This window comes from Lonchura striata, chromosome 2 (genome assembly GCF_046129695.1).
Source record: "Lonchura striata isolate bLonStr1 chromosome 2, bLonStr1.mat, whole genome shotgun sequence".
NCBI classification, from domain to species: domain Eukaryota; kingdom Metazoa; phylum Chordata; class Aves; order Passeriformes; family Estrildidae; genus Lonchura; species Lonchura striata.
This window is the reverse complement of record NC_134604.1, coordinates 55,844,334-55,859,198: the sequence shown is the minus strand read 5'-3', so window position 1 is coordinate 55,859,198 and position 14,865 is coordinate 55,844,334. Positions and strand designations below refer to the sequence as shown.

At 35.1% G+C, this 14,865-nt stretch overlaps 1 protein-coding gene across 4 annotated transcripts in view; it reads left to right on the top strand.

Moving 5' to 3' along the window:
- Positions 1-14,865, top strand: part of TDRD3 (tudor domain containing 3) — a 94,516-nt gene that overhangs the window by 34,496 nt on the left and 45,155 nt on the right. For 2 of the 4 annotated variants that reach the window (XM_021530792.3, XM_021530793.3), the window contains exons 2-4: positions 6,557-6,641; positions 10,377-10,442; positions 13,738-13,898. In XM_021530792.3, coding sequence (XP_021386467.2) covers positions 6,557-6,641; positions 10,377-10,442; positions 13,738-13,898 — 312 coding nt within the window. The remainder of the gene's footprint in view (positions 1-6,556; positions 6,642-10,376; positions 10,443-13,737; positions 13,899-14,865) is intronic. The other 2 variants (XM_077781370.1, XM_021530794.3) reach the window with 1 other exon arrangement.

The following is a 14,865-nucleotide window of genomic DNA, read 5'->3' as shown; positions in this document are numbered from 1 at the left end:
CTAAACATCTGAGAACATGAGCTTATGAATATATATTTTATGAGCTCCTTTCTGGGGTTTCAGCTTGACTTGGGTTGGAGACTGGCACTTGAGGAAATGGTGTATTCCCAGGAGTGAAAAACTAGGTAGCTGAGATGCAAGTTTAACTGCCTGGGGAAATCAGATGATGTAGTGGCTGTGCACCAGTTTTAGAAATGTCAGTAATATTTTAAAGATAGGCTTAAATACCTTGGTGCCTCTTCATCTGCAGGCTTACCGAGTTGTAACCAAAATTCTATATTTCTCAGTGTGCTTTTTTTGGATTATTTAAATTGGCTATTGCTAGCAAAAGTGCACTTAAAACTTAGTGGATTTTTAATAGTGATTCAGTACAGTCCAGTTGTTTTAAAATTTTGGATTTGCATCTTTAAGGAGTGAACTAGAGAAACAGTTTAGATTAAGTTACTGTAAGACAATTATTAAAGTAGTTTGACCGGCTATGGGTGGTTCACTGTCAAAACCTGAGGCTACAAGAAAACATCTTCTTGGTCATACTTGATTTGATACTATCATGAAAAACCTGGGTGAAGTACTAAGCTCAAACATGAGATAACGCTCCTTAAAACTGCAAAGCTGTGAGTGCTCAGGTCAGAGTTCAGAGTGTTGTTAACAAATTGAAAAAGTGGTAGGAAAACAAAAATACAGTTTATAGCAATAATCATTGGTGCATGTGCAAAACACAGAGGAAGATATACTAAATGTATGAGACAAGAGCAAGATAAAGGAAATAAATCTTTAAATGCAACTGCAAAACGAAACAGCATTTCTTGGTGTGAGAATATTAATAAGTAAAATTGCCAAGAATGCCACTTGAATCTAGGTTTGTCATTCCTTGCAGATGTTTGCCTTGTGGGTAAAGGAACAATCGACTAAATTTTGGCCATTTAGGTCTTTAAACTAAAAGCTCAGTAGGTGAAGGGAAGAACAGTGTTAATTGCTTTCCAGTAGTAGTTACACTGGTTAAAGGAAAAACTTTCTTGGCGATCTGAGTTTTGTATTTGGATAATGATGTCTTAAAATGTGGTTTGTTTTAAACAGCTATAGTGGATAGCTCCTTAGTGAAATTTCTAACATTTTGTGTAATTCCTTTACACCACTGAAATTCGGCAAAACATTTTGAAGCCCTATTAAGAGAACGCCCAAGTTTTTGAAATATCTGGTATGCAGTTTTTCTGTTATGGAACAACACTGACATCCAGTGGTGGTCTTGTACTACTGCGGTCTTTTAAGATGCTCTTATGCTTAATTGCTTCAAGTGTTCTCTTTTCTATCGAGGTGTTATCAAGTAAGAAAAATTTGAAAGCTCTCTGCGATTTTTTTTTTCCTGTGAAAACCTTACCGTTTTATGGCACAATTGTATAAAACTGCTTCTGTAGCAAAGATATGTAAGGAACATTCTGATTTTTGTTTAAACACAATGAAAATAGCTAGATAAAATTTACTATAAAACCCAAACGTTGATTTGTGTGGCTGGCAATGAATTAGAAGTGGTAGTACAGTTTGTGTTTGATGCTAATATCACAATGATTCTGGAAGAGTTGGGAATCTGAAATGGATAAATTTTATAGATCATCTTTATTTATATTAATTTTCCTTATTTGCTTCTTCCTTTAAAGAAATCTTCTACTTAATAAGATGTTAATTCTAGAGATGGTAGAAGAAAATGAAAGAGGATTTATAGAAAAATGATGTGATAGAAAAAGCATGGAAGATTAAAGATTTGTGTTTGTGCATGAACTGTTAATTACAAAGAGAGAAAAGATGCTTTTCACGAAAGCTGCTCATGAAAAAAAATATTATTTGGAGAGGTGTTTACCTGGTGGATTTAATTATAGAATAAGGCTCTCATTTAAAACCTCTGTGTATGTGCGTGTGTATACACGTGCATGTTTGTCTGCAGATGCAGTGTTTGATCCAGCAGTATAGAGCAGACAAAAAATGCATCTTGCTTTGATACCGCCAATTTCTTTGGTGTTTCAGACATAGGTAACAGAGTAGCAGTACAGAAATCTGTCTATTCAGGCCACATCGGGTCTAATTTGTTCTTTATGAAGTAAGGCAGAACATAAAGCAAGATAGGCATAAGCAAGATTGGTACTATGGTTATATCCCATAGCAGTGGGAGATACTGAAAAGGAGAATGCACACCTATAATGTACAAAAGTGGGTTATTAAATTGACATTATGATGCTCCTTGATATGAAGTAGTGGGAAAACAGCTCTGCCTGTCACTGATGTAATATTGTTTTGTGTATGACAAAGGAAGAATTACTAAAATCTGTTTTTCATAGAAGCTTGTTGAGAACATTTTGACAGAAAAATTGCAGATTTGAATTTATATGTGGATGGCTTATGTAGAAAATGCTGATTCATTACTAATGGTTTTGTTTCAATGTCTCATTTGAAAGTGGGAATGCAGGTACTTTCTAAGAGATGTTTTTTCTGACAAAAGCTGTTGCTAAGAGAATTGTACTGCTTTATGTCTCAGATGAATGGAACTGGAGTGGGGGGAAGAATAGGTGAGGGATCCCTCAGGTTTCAGCAAGCATAATGCAAAAGAATTGCAGTAGAAACATTTGTTTTCCTTTCTCTTCTGATTTCCTTTCTCTCAAGAATGCTTCACAAATAACCATCTCAACCATTTGGGGGGAAGCATTATGCCCATTTGGTTGTAAGCTGTGATTTTTTTTCCTTCTAATTTATATTAGTGTTCCAAGGCCACAGGATCCCTGTGTGACTCCTGCAGCATTACTTGTTAAAATTCCCTTGAAATCAATGTAGTTGTTTTCATAACTTCAATATGTTTTAAAACATGTAAGAAAGAAGTGTAGTGAGTACTTTATTTCTTGGAAACTAAAGGTACTTTTAGTGTATCTTAGTCTGGTTACCAGTCTTCATGATGATAGGTTATGTTGTGGGGCCTGTGTTCTGGGTTTTTTTTTTTTTTGGTGTCATTGTAAGATGTTAGTGGTCAGCCACTGGCTTGCTTTGGACTTTTTGGAGAGCTTTGTGGAGCTTGGCTGCTGTTCACTCTATGCTTCTCACCCATTTATTTTACCTTTTATTTATTTGCTGCTTCACGTTAAGCAAAAACGCTTAATTCTGAAATGTTTGTTTACAGAAGGAAAAAAGGGAAGTTTGTTGATTGTGACAGCAGCATTTCTATGTCAGGTTATTCCCAGTGTCTCCTTGATTTATAAAGGAAAGTTGGGGAAAACGGCTTGGAATGGAGGTGTAAAGAGCAAGAATTGACAGGCACTGCTTGTACAGCACAGCCAGGTAGATCTTGGGAATTGGGGAACTTATATGCACTTCCAGCTGTGTGATCTGGTTCATGTGTGGTTTGGGATTGCTTCCAACTAGTTGGCAATAGGAAGTGTGTTGGATTAATGTAATAGGATCACACTTTAGGTTACCTTTTGTTATCTAAGGTCATGGTATTTTGCAAAATGGGCAGAACAGGTAATGCAGATTATGAGACACTTGTGTGGATAAAATAGACACAGAACTGCAGGGCTGTTCTCTTTGACTCCAGAGCAGGTTTTTACTGTTTTTGGTTTTGTTTTTTTCTTCCTTGATCTAATACAGAGAACAAAGAATTGAGTGACCCTACCTTCAGCATATCACATGCCTTCATTATGAACAGATAGAAAAAGGGTATCTGATTCCTTCAGAGTCTGGAAAAAGCTCAGACTTAATAATCCTTATGCTGTTGGGGGAAAGATTATACCATCTGAAGAGGTGGCTTTATATGTTTTAACTCCTTTTTCATACTTGAGCAGGGTAGATGTATTTTTTTTTGTAGAAATAAATTTATTTTAAAATAAATTTAATAATGATTTAATATTTTAAATTTAATAAAATAAATCTGATAATTTATTTTCTTAAATAATTTGTGGGCCAAAACTCAAAAGCTAAAACTTAGATAGTTCTTATAGGAGACTGTACAAACAGAAGAAAATAAAACAGTTTATTTAAAATAAGTTTTTGTAAGTTTGTTAAGAAAATATAAACATGTTTGGAGTACTCATTTCCATATTAAGTAGTCTGTATAAATGTTATTATGACAAAATGGAAAAGACTGACTTGATACACACTGGTTTCAAGCTTCTGTTAAAGCAGGAGAGATCTGTCTTTGGCTAAATCTGGAGTACAGTGTCTCCTGGTTGCAATTTGCTTCCTGGCCAATTTGTGACCATTTTTTACTAAATCTGTAGTTTTGCATCCTGTTGCACAGAAGCAGCACCTGGCACATTACTGGAAAGCTCTTTTTTTCTCTGTTCTTTAGCAAAATTCTGCTGACAGAATTGTTGATTTTATTTTTTTTTTTTTCTGGAAAGTAATTTTGATCCTGATCTTTTGCATTTACTGAATTTATACTTTCATATAATAAGCATCTATAATAACCAAACCAACCAACACCAAACTATAAAGTATCCCCCCCCTACACTGATATTCACAGATTTTGATTTTTTTGAAAACTCTTAAAATAACCAAGTCAGTCAGGTTTTTGCTAAAAATCTTTGATGTTTGCTTAAATCAACCTAACAGATGTCCTCAGTATGACTGGTGTCTCTGTGAGGTTGGCAGAGATTTTAGTCAGGCCATGTTTTTGCTAAATGCTGTTGCTTAAATTAGCACAAGTCAAAAATTAGTGGTCTTCTCTGGTGAGTTTCTCTTTATCCTTCTGTCTCAAAAGCTTTTCTAAATAACAAGACAAACTAAACTGAAAATTCATATGTACATTTATATATAAAAAATATAATGAAACCTGCAAATTTGGACTAAACCAGAATGCTATTTTGACAGTTGTGATTCAGTCTTCTTCACTTTGAGGTGCAAAATTAAAACATGACTCAGCAGTGAATTTTGTAATAGCAGAATTAATCTTGCCTTATGTAGAGAAAGTTTAATTGTAGGTCAAATTCTTGTTTACTCATTCTTTAAAAATGTTTTTTACTTACTGGAAAGTGGTAATGCTTATGTTGAAGTACTCGGCTTAAATAACAGTACTCTCTGCAGAGAACTGCAGTCTCTCTAGCTTTAGTAGAATGAAGAATGACTTAATTTGCATTTGGAGCAGTAAAAGAAAAATCCTTCCATGACTTAGCCAACAGTCTAAAGCTCAGCTTATGGATTTTGTACTCACTCAGCCCCTGCTGTTCAACTTATGTTCAGTTTTATGCTGAAGATGGCAGAAGGTAAACTGGTAAAGTTTGATACTGCTCTTTCTAGGAAGTCTGTTGGTGTAATTAAGCCACAATTGAAGCCTTGAGAGCAGGATAGTCTGTTGGATGTATCTGCTTCCCCTGGCACAGAGTTGGAATGCTGTTCTGGTTTACCTTCTGACTCCAGCTAATGAGAGCTGCTAATGCACTGGAGTTGCATAAATCTTCCCATATCATAGTACTGAAGCTTAGAATTACTCAGCTGGGAAATTCTGTATTCCCATGCAAGCCAACACATCTTGCTACCTTGTTCTTCCTTGTTCTTCTCAAGCATTTGTCTTTTATTAAAAAAATAGGATTGATTATTTTATGCTTCTCTCTCTCAATATATATATATGTATATATGCTCTTTTTTTCTTTTTTTTTTTTCTCCATCTGAATTGCTTCCTTATTGGCTTTTGTCCTTTTTTGGTTATGGTGGGCTAGATACTCAGGATTTGCTAGATTCCAGTGTCTGACATGAGCAGATAAATCCCATCAAGTGTCTGGGTTAGAGCACAGCTGGGACCAGTAATTAGTCTTGGAACACTGGCAGGACTGGAAAGGGCAATGATAAAGTCACCAGGGCTGAAATCAAAAAGGTCTGTCAAATGTACTTCCCTTCAAGTATTTTGCCTTGTTTGTATGTAACACTGTGCATGTTATTTTCTTCAGAGCAAAGTATTTCTTGAAGCACCCAGGAATATTTATTTTTAGTATTTTTTAGTGTATCTTACTCTTTGCTTCTTAAATCATTCTTTTATTATTTGGGAAAAGGTGATTTCTTGGTGAGTAGTTATTTAAATGTTGAGGAGGAATTGTGTTTCAGACAGGGTGTCTATCAATTATGTAATGGTTGCTGTGATGTATTTGAAGAAAATGAAGAGCTGTGCAGAAGAAGGCAGGTTGCCAGCTACAAAAAATTGAAAACTGGAGCTGCAAATGGGTTAGAGTAGGCAAAATGTACAACAAATGTCACAATTTCTGATCACTCAAGATAAAATTATCCTTTTTTAAAGAGATTTTGAAGGTTAGAATAGGTCAGCCCTTTAAAATGGATTCAGGTAATCAACTCAAAACCTAGTGTTCAAAACTTATTGTATACTTACAGAATTTTTGCAAAAAGAGACTGATCCTGCACTACCACCATCAGTGTAAGAAAACTATTTACATTAAGTAATTTTTCATGTATTTTTGTATCTGTGCTTCACCAGTACAAAAGATAGGAACTAATGACAATCTCATAGACAGAAGAAATGTTTGTCTCATTGATACATCATGTGATATTCTAATTTTTTTTTCTTTAACAGGTGTCTTTCAGATGAAGGAATTGAAGCTTGCTTAAGTTCATCTGAAAAAGTTAATACAAATGATATTATCCTAGTTGCCCTTAATGTAAGTTATGGTAGTGAAAATGTTTTTTTCTGAGAAATTATGCTAAAATGATAGTTATAATGGCTCAAGTATATGTTTTTGTGTCTAATTAAGTGTATTATTGTCTGTGTGATTTATGTAAAGGACAGAGTACTTACCATTTTCCTTGCCTGTATGAATTGTGAGTTTTATTTGGAAAGAACATCTATTCCAAACTGCAAAACCTCTAGGAGAAAAACTGAACAGACTTAGCAATAGGAAAATATTTCTTTTGTTTATGAAATGTAAAACTAAAGTCAAACTATAAGCAATAAGACAACCAGAAGTGCTATGTAATGGTATGAGAAATTTTAATACAATTTTTTTGGGATTAATAGAACACCCATAATTTGACTTCTGGACATGATACTCCTTAAAGCACATTCAGACTACATATCCATTGTTGTCTACATATTTATGTAACTGAAGCCTGGTTTTTTTACTTTACTGTAGAAATCTGGATTAGTACTCATAATTTTGGCAAAAAATTAACAAGGAATGTAGAAGATAGAGCAACATCTTCAAATGAATATACCATAATATTTTTAAGGATATGAGACAAGTGTGCATGTGAATCCTTTTTTTTTTAGAATTCTAGTATATACTTTGTTGGTTAACATTAATAAGTCTCCTGCTTTTCTTATTTCATGTATTTGCTATTTTATTTTAACATATTTTACCAAATCCATATTCAGATGTTTTAAATGGTTTAATATGTACTTTATTTGGTTTAATATAAACTTTGTAATAACTATATGTAGTTTCAAGGGGAAAATTATGCAGTTGGGTGCTTAAGAGAAAAATATTCTTCCTTGATGAAATTAGAAATAATAAGATAATAAAATCATGTGAGAGCTGTTGGGGATTATTTTGTCCACCTTCAGGATTTAGCCACTAGATGGTTTTAGATGATACTCTGAAAAAGAGGGCCCCTTCTGCTCCTTTCACTTTTTCTTTAAAGCATGTGTTCAGTCACTCATGTATGCAGGCACTAGTTCATGTAAGGAATATGAAAAGAATTAAAGTAAAATTATAATGCAAAGATGCAAAGAATGTAAGACAAAACATGCAGAAAGCAAGCGTTTGATTTCTGGACCAGAGCAACATGCCCATATATTTGAGAATGCGTTGCTGCTTTATACAAAACCCAAATAAAGTACTTGTGAATTGCCAGGTATTACCCTGCATGTAATCATATGGTGGAATGAGTACTGACATGATCCTTTGTGTCTGTGTTGGTATTTCAGGTTTGTTTGATAATAAAAATAAACCAGAATTTTTTCACAAGTACTCCAAAGCCAGAATTAATGGCTTATCACTTTTTATCAGTAAGTAAGTTGGTTTTGTGCCCAGAAGATTGTCTGTTGAGTTAGTAGAGGGAAGCAGTGTGTCTTTAATGGCACGATAACAGTGAATTTATGTTCCACTTCTTACAAATTCTTCCTTGACTGCTAGAGGCAACTTTCAGGCAGAAGAAATCCAGAAATCAGCTGATCTTTTTTACCTTTTTTGATTATGTATGTGTGAATTGCTTAAATAAGTATGAAGTAGACATAAATGTTTTCTCAGTCCTTCCTTTTATTTTGTCTAAGAACTTAAAATTATTTGTAAAAGTTTTCTGCCCTTCCCGCTACTCTGATTGTAAAGCTGGAGATTTCAGCAAGGGCAAGTTCTGCCTGAGCAACCCAGTGGCCTTCTGTGATGAGGTGACTACATCAGTGGACAAGGGAAGGACTACAGATGTCATTTATCTGGTCTTCTGTAAAGCCTGTGACACAGTCCCTGAGAATATCCTTCTATCTAAACTGAATAAAGATGGATTTAATGAATGGACTGCTAGAGGCATAAGAAAGTAGTTGGACAGTTCCATCCAGATGGTAGTGGTTAATGGCTCAGAGTCCCAGTGGGCATCAGTGACAAGTGGTGTCCCTCAGGGATCTGTATTGGGATAGTGTCACTAAATATCTTCATTAATGACACAGATGAAGGGTCCAAGTACACCCTCAGCAAATTTGCAGATGACATCAATCTGAGTGGCGCAGTTGACACATGTGAAGGACAGGATGCCATTCAGAGGGACGTGGTCAGGACTGAGAAGTGGCTGCCTGGGAATCTCATGAGGTTTAACAGGACCAAGTGCCAGGTGCTCCACCTGGGTCAGGGTAAACACCGGTATCAACACAGGCTGGGGGATGAACAGATGGAGAGCAGCTCTGCTGAGAAGGACTTGGGGGTGCTGTTGGATGAGAGGCTGGATATGACCCAGCCATGAGCACTCACAGCCCAGAACAGAAAGACAAATGTGTCCTGGGCTGCATCCAAAGCAGTGTGGACAGCAGGGAGAGGGAGGGGATTCTATCCCTCCCCTCTGGTGAGACCCCACCTGCAGTGCTGCACAAAGCTATGGAGATCCCAGAGCAGGAAGGACACAGACCTGTTATAGCAAGTCCAGAGGAGGGACACCAAGACGATCAGAGAGATGGACCAGCTCTCCTGTGAGGAAAGGCTCGGGATGGTTCAGCCTGGAAAAGATTTAGGGGTGACTTAATTGTGGCCTTCCAGTGCCTGAAAGAAGCTTATGAGAGAGATGGAGAGAGAGTTTTTTTACAAGGACATGTAGTGAAAGGACAAGGGGGAATGGCTTCAATGTGAGAGTAGGTTTAGGCTGCATATTAGGAGGAAGTTCTTTACTGCGTGGGAGGTGAGGCACTAGGATAGATTGTTCATGGATATGGAGAAGTCATGGCTGCCCCATCCCTGGAAGTGTTTAAGGGTGTGTTGGATGGGCTCTAAGCAAATATCATCTTAGTGGAAGGTGTACCCTGCCCATAGGTGGGGAGTTAGAATTACACATTCTTGAAGATCCCTTTCAACCCAAACCATTTTAGAATGATTCTATGGTATGTATATGGAACACAGAGGAACCATTTATAGTACCCTGTGTGCTATTCAGAGACCACAACTGACAGATGAGTTTCCCCAGATGTGCTCAGATTGAAAAACCAAATGTGCTTCCTTATCATTACCTGGTTATCTTGTGTAACAGAGAGAGGATTGGGCATTTATTCCCTCTATATACTCAGTAAATATGCTAAAAGTGTATTCTTATGATTGTTTTTTAATTTGTAATGTACCAGTATTCCTCACTTAAAACCAGAATAAATCAATTGTTTACAATATTTTGGATACTAAAATACAGGCCTGCTCAATTCTAGATCTAAGTGCCAGAACAGTTGGCCATTGACTTATATTAATGGCAAAATATTGTTCAAGTTCTTTTAGTAATTACATTTAGCACATTTTCTTTTGAAAGAGTTGTTTATGATCCTAATAAGTAAGGATTTGTACATGTAAGAAGACAGAAACTAAAACTACTTTAAGTGCCAGATGGAGAGCAGAGAAAGACGTTTTACCTCTATGGAACCTCACAGTTCTGTTTAACCATTAAATATTGCATAGCCATTTGGTTTTGTTGATTTAAAAGCATTTTAATCAACATTGAAGATGTATTTAATGCAAGAAAATAATTTAAAATGCAAAAGGATTTATTTTGTAAACTCTTGACTTGTTGAATTTTTTATCACATGAAGGAGTGGATTTTTGTAATAAATAATTGTCATGATGGAAAAAAAATCCTATTCTTTTTCCTCTTTTATGTTTTTTTTTTAAAGTGCATATTTTAAGTTAATATTTTCTTGTCTTCTGTAATCATTTCAGACAGATTTAAGAACAATTGGCAAGAAATTCCTCCCCAGTGACATCAATGGTGGAAAAGTGGAAAAGGTAGACAATATTTTTACTTCACTTTTCTGTATTCTGTGATTTCTGTGTAATGACAGCCTTCTATGGCACATTAGTCTGGTTTTGTCATTACTTTACATACAAAAACCCCCAGTGTTTGAATATGTTATATTGTAAATACATGAACATAAGCTCCATAAAAGAGGACTTTTTGGGTTTTATTTCACAACTTTGAAATTATTAAATAAAAATCTGAACAATCCTGGCAACTTCATTTGTTGCTGGAAAGTCATTTAACTTGTTTGGTCTTGGCATTGTATCAGAATTTCATTTTCCCCCCTCATTATCCTGAGAAGGCAACAAAGCAGGTCAGAAATAAATCAAAGTAGCTGTTTGATTCTGATACACAGTGGTACACGTTAATGCTGGGTCACTTGCCTACTGACATCTGTGGCTATAGCACTTTATGTAATTTTCCTATGGCTGTGTATCCTAGAGGTCATGTGGACAGAACATGTTAGATGGTGTTACACTTTATGTGCTAGAGTAGAGTATTATACTTGAAACTTGGGTGTGCTAGATTTTAATATGTGTTGTGTGTTTAAGTAAAAATGAAGTTTGTCCTCTTCTGTATACCCTTCCTGTTTTGTTCCTTACATGTGATTCAGAGAGTGGGTAAATGAAGGAATTTTATTTTAAATATTCCAAATTTTATTTTAAACCTAGCAGTGATTCTTAGTTCAATTCTCTACCCCTTACTTAAAATATTGACTCTCTGTCAGTGATATGAAAGTTCTGGGGACACGTATTTCTTTACTGTTGAAATTCAGATAGTGGTAAGTTAAGGTGGGTTTGTTTTAAGAAAGCTAGCTTGATTGATGAGGGAGGCTGCTAAGAGCTGTTTGCATTTGTTTATTTTGTGTCTAAATGGAGTAGTCACTGCTGCAAGCACAGACTTCTACAAGAAAAAAGCACAAACATCATTGCCATTTGTGCAAAGCACACTTGATAGACAGTCCATTCCAGGATCATAGATATTAGTTAGGCAGCAGTCAGTGAATGCAGCATATTACTTAGCAAACTAATTTTATGGGGAGAGTTTTATTGATTTGATCTATATTCATAGATCTTTAGAAAATTATTCTAAAAAAGCCCCAAACCAGACACATGCAAACCATTTCCTCGAGGGCAATAATCCTTCAGGTTTTGGGAAGAATTATACAGAAAAAAATCTGTTTGAGAAGGACTCCTATTTATGATTTTTAAAAAGCTCAAGCTATTAGATAGTATGTTTTCTTAATCCTTGCTTTCTTAACAGTAATTTCCTTCTTTTGAGTAAAATAAGGTGAATTTGACTCCTTAATCAGTGCTGCTGTTTAGTTTTCAATGTCTGCAAATACATTATGTTATAGAGCTATGTGTTTACAAAAAATAATTTTACTTTATGGGAGAGGAACAACTTCTTAGTATAATCTCTCTGTAGAAAGTAGTAATTTGTTGTTCAGAAATGTTTCACTGAAAAATAGAAATTATGTGCTACTATTCTTCCTCTCAGCCAAGACTAAAATCAGTATTATTTACCTATATCTTGAGAACCTATGATGCATTTCCATCTTAAAAAATAACTTTTTATGTAACTATTTGCCTGCTATAATAGGCAAGTAGTTGCATAAAAGCTGGGAGAGTCCTAGTATGAAATATGGTTGTTTGACCATTATAGATGATTATCAACTTCAGTTATTAATACGTGGGGCTGTTTCACTCATTTATTTGATATCTGTGTTTAGTATGGGTTTAGAAAATATCAGTATTACCAGCATTAACCACAAGATGGCCACATTTGCATAGGATTTGGGAAAATGGAATCCTCCCATTTCTATCTAGGTAACTATATACCATAGAGATCTGTTAGGTATTTTTGAAGGAATTGAAGTACAGAGAAGACTATAAAGTTACAACATATAATTTAATAGCTGTTACGTTTAAGGTGTTATTTGTTTTCTTTTGAGAGCTTATGTCATTACAATGGAAACATTAACTGCAGAAGAATTCAGAAAGGATTAGAGTTGTGATCTCAGAGTTCCTTTCTGAGTTCTGTCAAATTGATGGTAAACAGTTGAAAACATAAAGTGCCAGCAATTTAATTCCTGTTAAAGGTTACTCATATGCTTCCCAATTGCTGTTTCATTGTTTTTTTTGATTGTGTATTTTTGTTTTCTGCAGCCTTTTTCAACTTTTTTTTTCAAAATGATAATCAGATTTGTTGTTCCAGTTAAAACTGATCTGCATTTAAAAAAGCGTCTTTCAGTGAGAGAGATTGCTACATCAGATCTTCTACTGCCATCATAGTAAAGCTACTGTGACCCTGTTCTCTTATTTATTAATTTATCTTCTTTTGATATATATTTACTTTCTGGTTATCTGCTCTCATTTTGTGTTCTTCTGGCTACCTATTCTGTTTCTTCAAGGTTAGAAGCTGATGAACTGTGCACTTTTTCATCTTTTTGGTGTCATTTAGGAACTAGACATCAGTTGAGCAACCACAGACAATTTTTTTTCCAAGAAATTAAAATGACTTACCTATAGCTGAAATGGGATAAATGGTTTGGGCTTCAGTTTTTCAGGTGGATTTATTTTACTTTATTTTGGTGGTTTTTGTTTGTGGTGTTGTTTTTTTGGTGTTTTTTTTTTTTTTTTTTTTTTTTGTGGGTTTTGGCTGGTTTTTTTTTAGTTTGTTTGGTTTTTGATTTGTTTTTTTCTTTTTTATTTTTAATTATAATTTTTATTTTTTATAACATAGATTGTGGTGTGTCTAGTAGGGCATTTATTTTTGCACAATCAGTAGATGACTGATGTCCCTTCAGTTTGTTATGTTTTGATTGGACCATTGTTTAAAAAAGCTGTGTTTCTAGTTGGTATTTACAGACTAGTGGTACTTGAAATTTCCTCTTGATTCAAACAGAGAGTCTTCTAAGGTTTTTTTGTTCTTTAGAAGACTTTGTCAGTGACACCCTGCAGTGAAGTCTTATCTGGACTCCATGCTATGTTCGAAGTGACAGTATCCCTGTTTTTGTTTTGCCTCCTCAACTGTTTTCATTCACTTTTATTTTATAATCGGTATTTCAGAGATGTGTAAAGCATCACAACTGTTTCTCTGAAAAGCCCATTTTTATCATGTTTTAGAACACAGAGTACATGAGTGATAGAAATTCAACATGACTGCCTGATCAAATGGCACTTTTCTTTGCCTGGGGGTATCTGTTGGTATGTCTAGATACTGCAGTGTGTTTGTTTAACAGTGCTAACAATTGTGTCTTTTTCTGTTTGACTTATCTAGCTGGAAGGGCCATGTGTCCTGCAAATACAGAAAATTCGCAATGTTGCTGCACCAAAGGATAATGAAGAATCTCAGGCTGCTCCCAGAATGTTACGTTTACAGATGAATGATGGACACACAAGCTGCACAGCTATAGAATATAGTAGCATGTCAAAAATAAGGTGAACAGCTTTCTTTTTCCATGTTTTCCTGTGATATTTAAATGTCCTTGAAATAATGGAAGTGTCCTTAGTAATTTATGAAAAAAATTACTCAACAAAAGAGACTTCCTTTTTGGATTTGCAGATAAAGGAGAAATTTAAATTCAGCATGCAAAGATACATATGAATGTAATTTACTGTTCTGTTTATGCTGAACTACATAATGGAAAAAAGTAGATTTTTGCAGCCATCTACTGAGTTGTAGTTTCACACACAGCATTTTGGGAGTGTATGTAAACTTGGGCCAAATTCCCAATTTTTATTAGTAACAGATCTTTTGTCTTACCTTTGTAGCAGGAATGCCACAGGCTTGGCACTCCTAAGCCAGTGCAACTAATGCTACTTAACCATGGCCAGGTCTTTAACTTGGATATTTCTTCAGTTAAAAATGAAGGTCAAAAGAACTGATTACTGCTGAACATGGGGATGTTTTCTGTGTTTGGTTATGGAGGTGCTAAAAACAATCTCTGGTGTTTAGTCTACAGTCATGGTGTACTCTGCACGCTTCTAGTTCAGATAACTTTGATTTAAAAGAACCCTTCTTCTGTCTTTCTCTGCTAGTTGCAACAGTTAGATATAGATGTATACTTAATTTTTGAATGTCATCTTTTACTCTTAAACTGTTCCTTCTGAGCAGGAGCCAACTTGCAGTTTAGAGTGATGCTGTTAGAACATTTAATGCTATTTTAATTTTAGCTTGAGCCAGCATAACTTGAAATATCATATTCCACTGTGAATATAAAGAGCAAAAAAGGAAGGCAAACAGACTTCTGTGTAAGTAGATTCTAGATCACAAAATGTTTATGGATGAATACCCAGTACAAGACATAATTTGAAAGCTTTTTGATAAAATCTCAAAAATGTTAGAGAACTCATCACTCTAGTAATATTGTGAGCACTTCTTTTTGTGTAATATTTAAAGACTTAA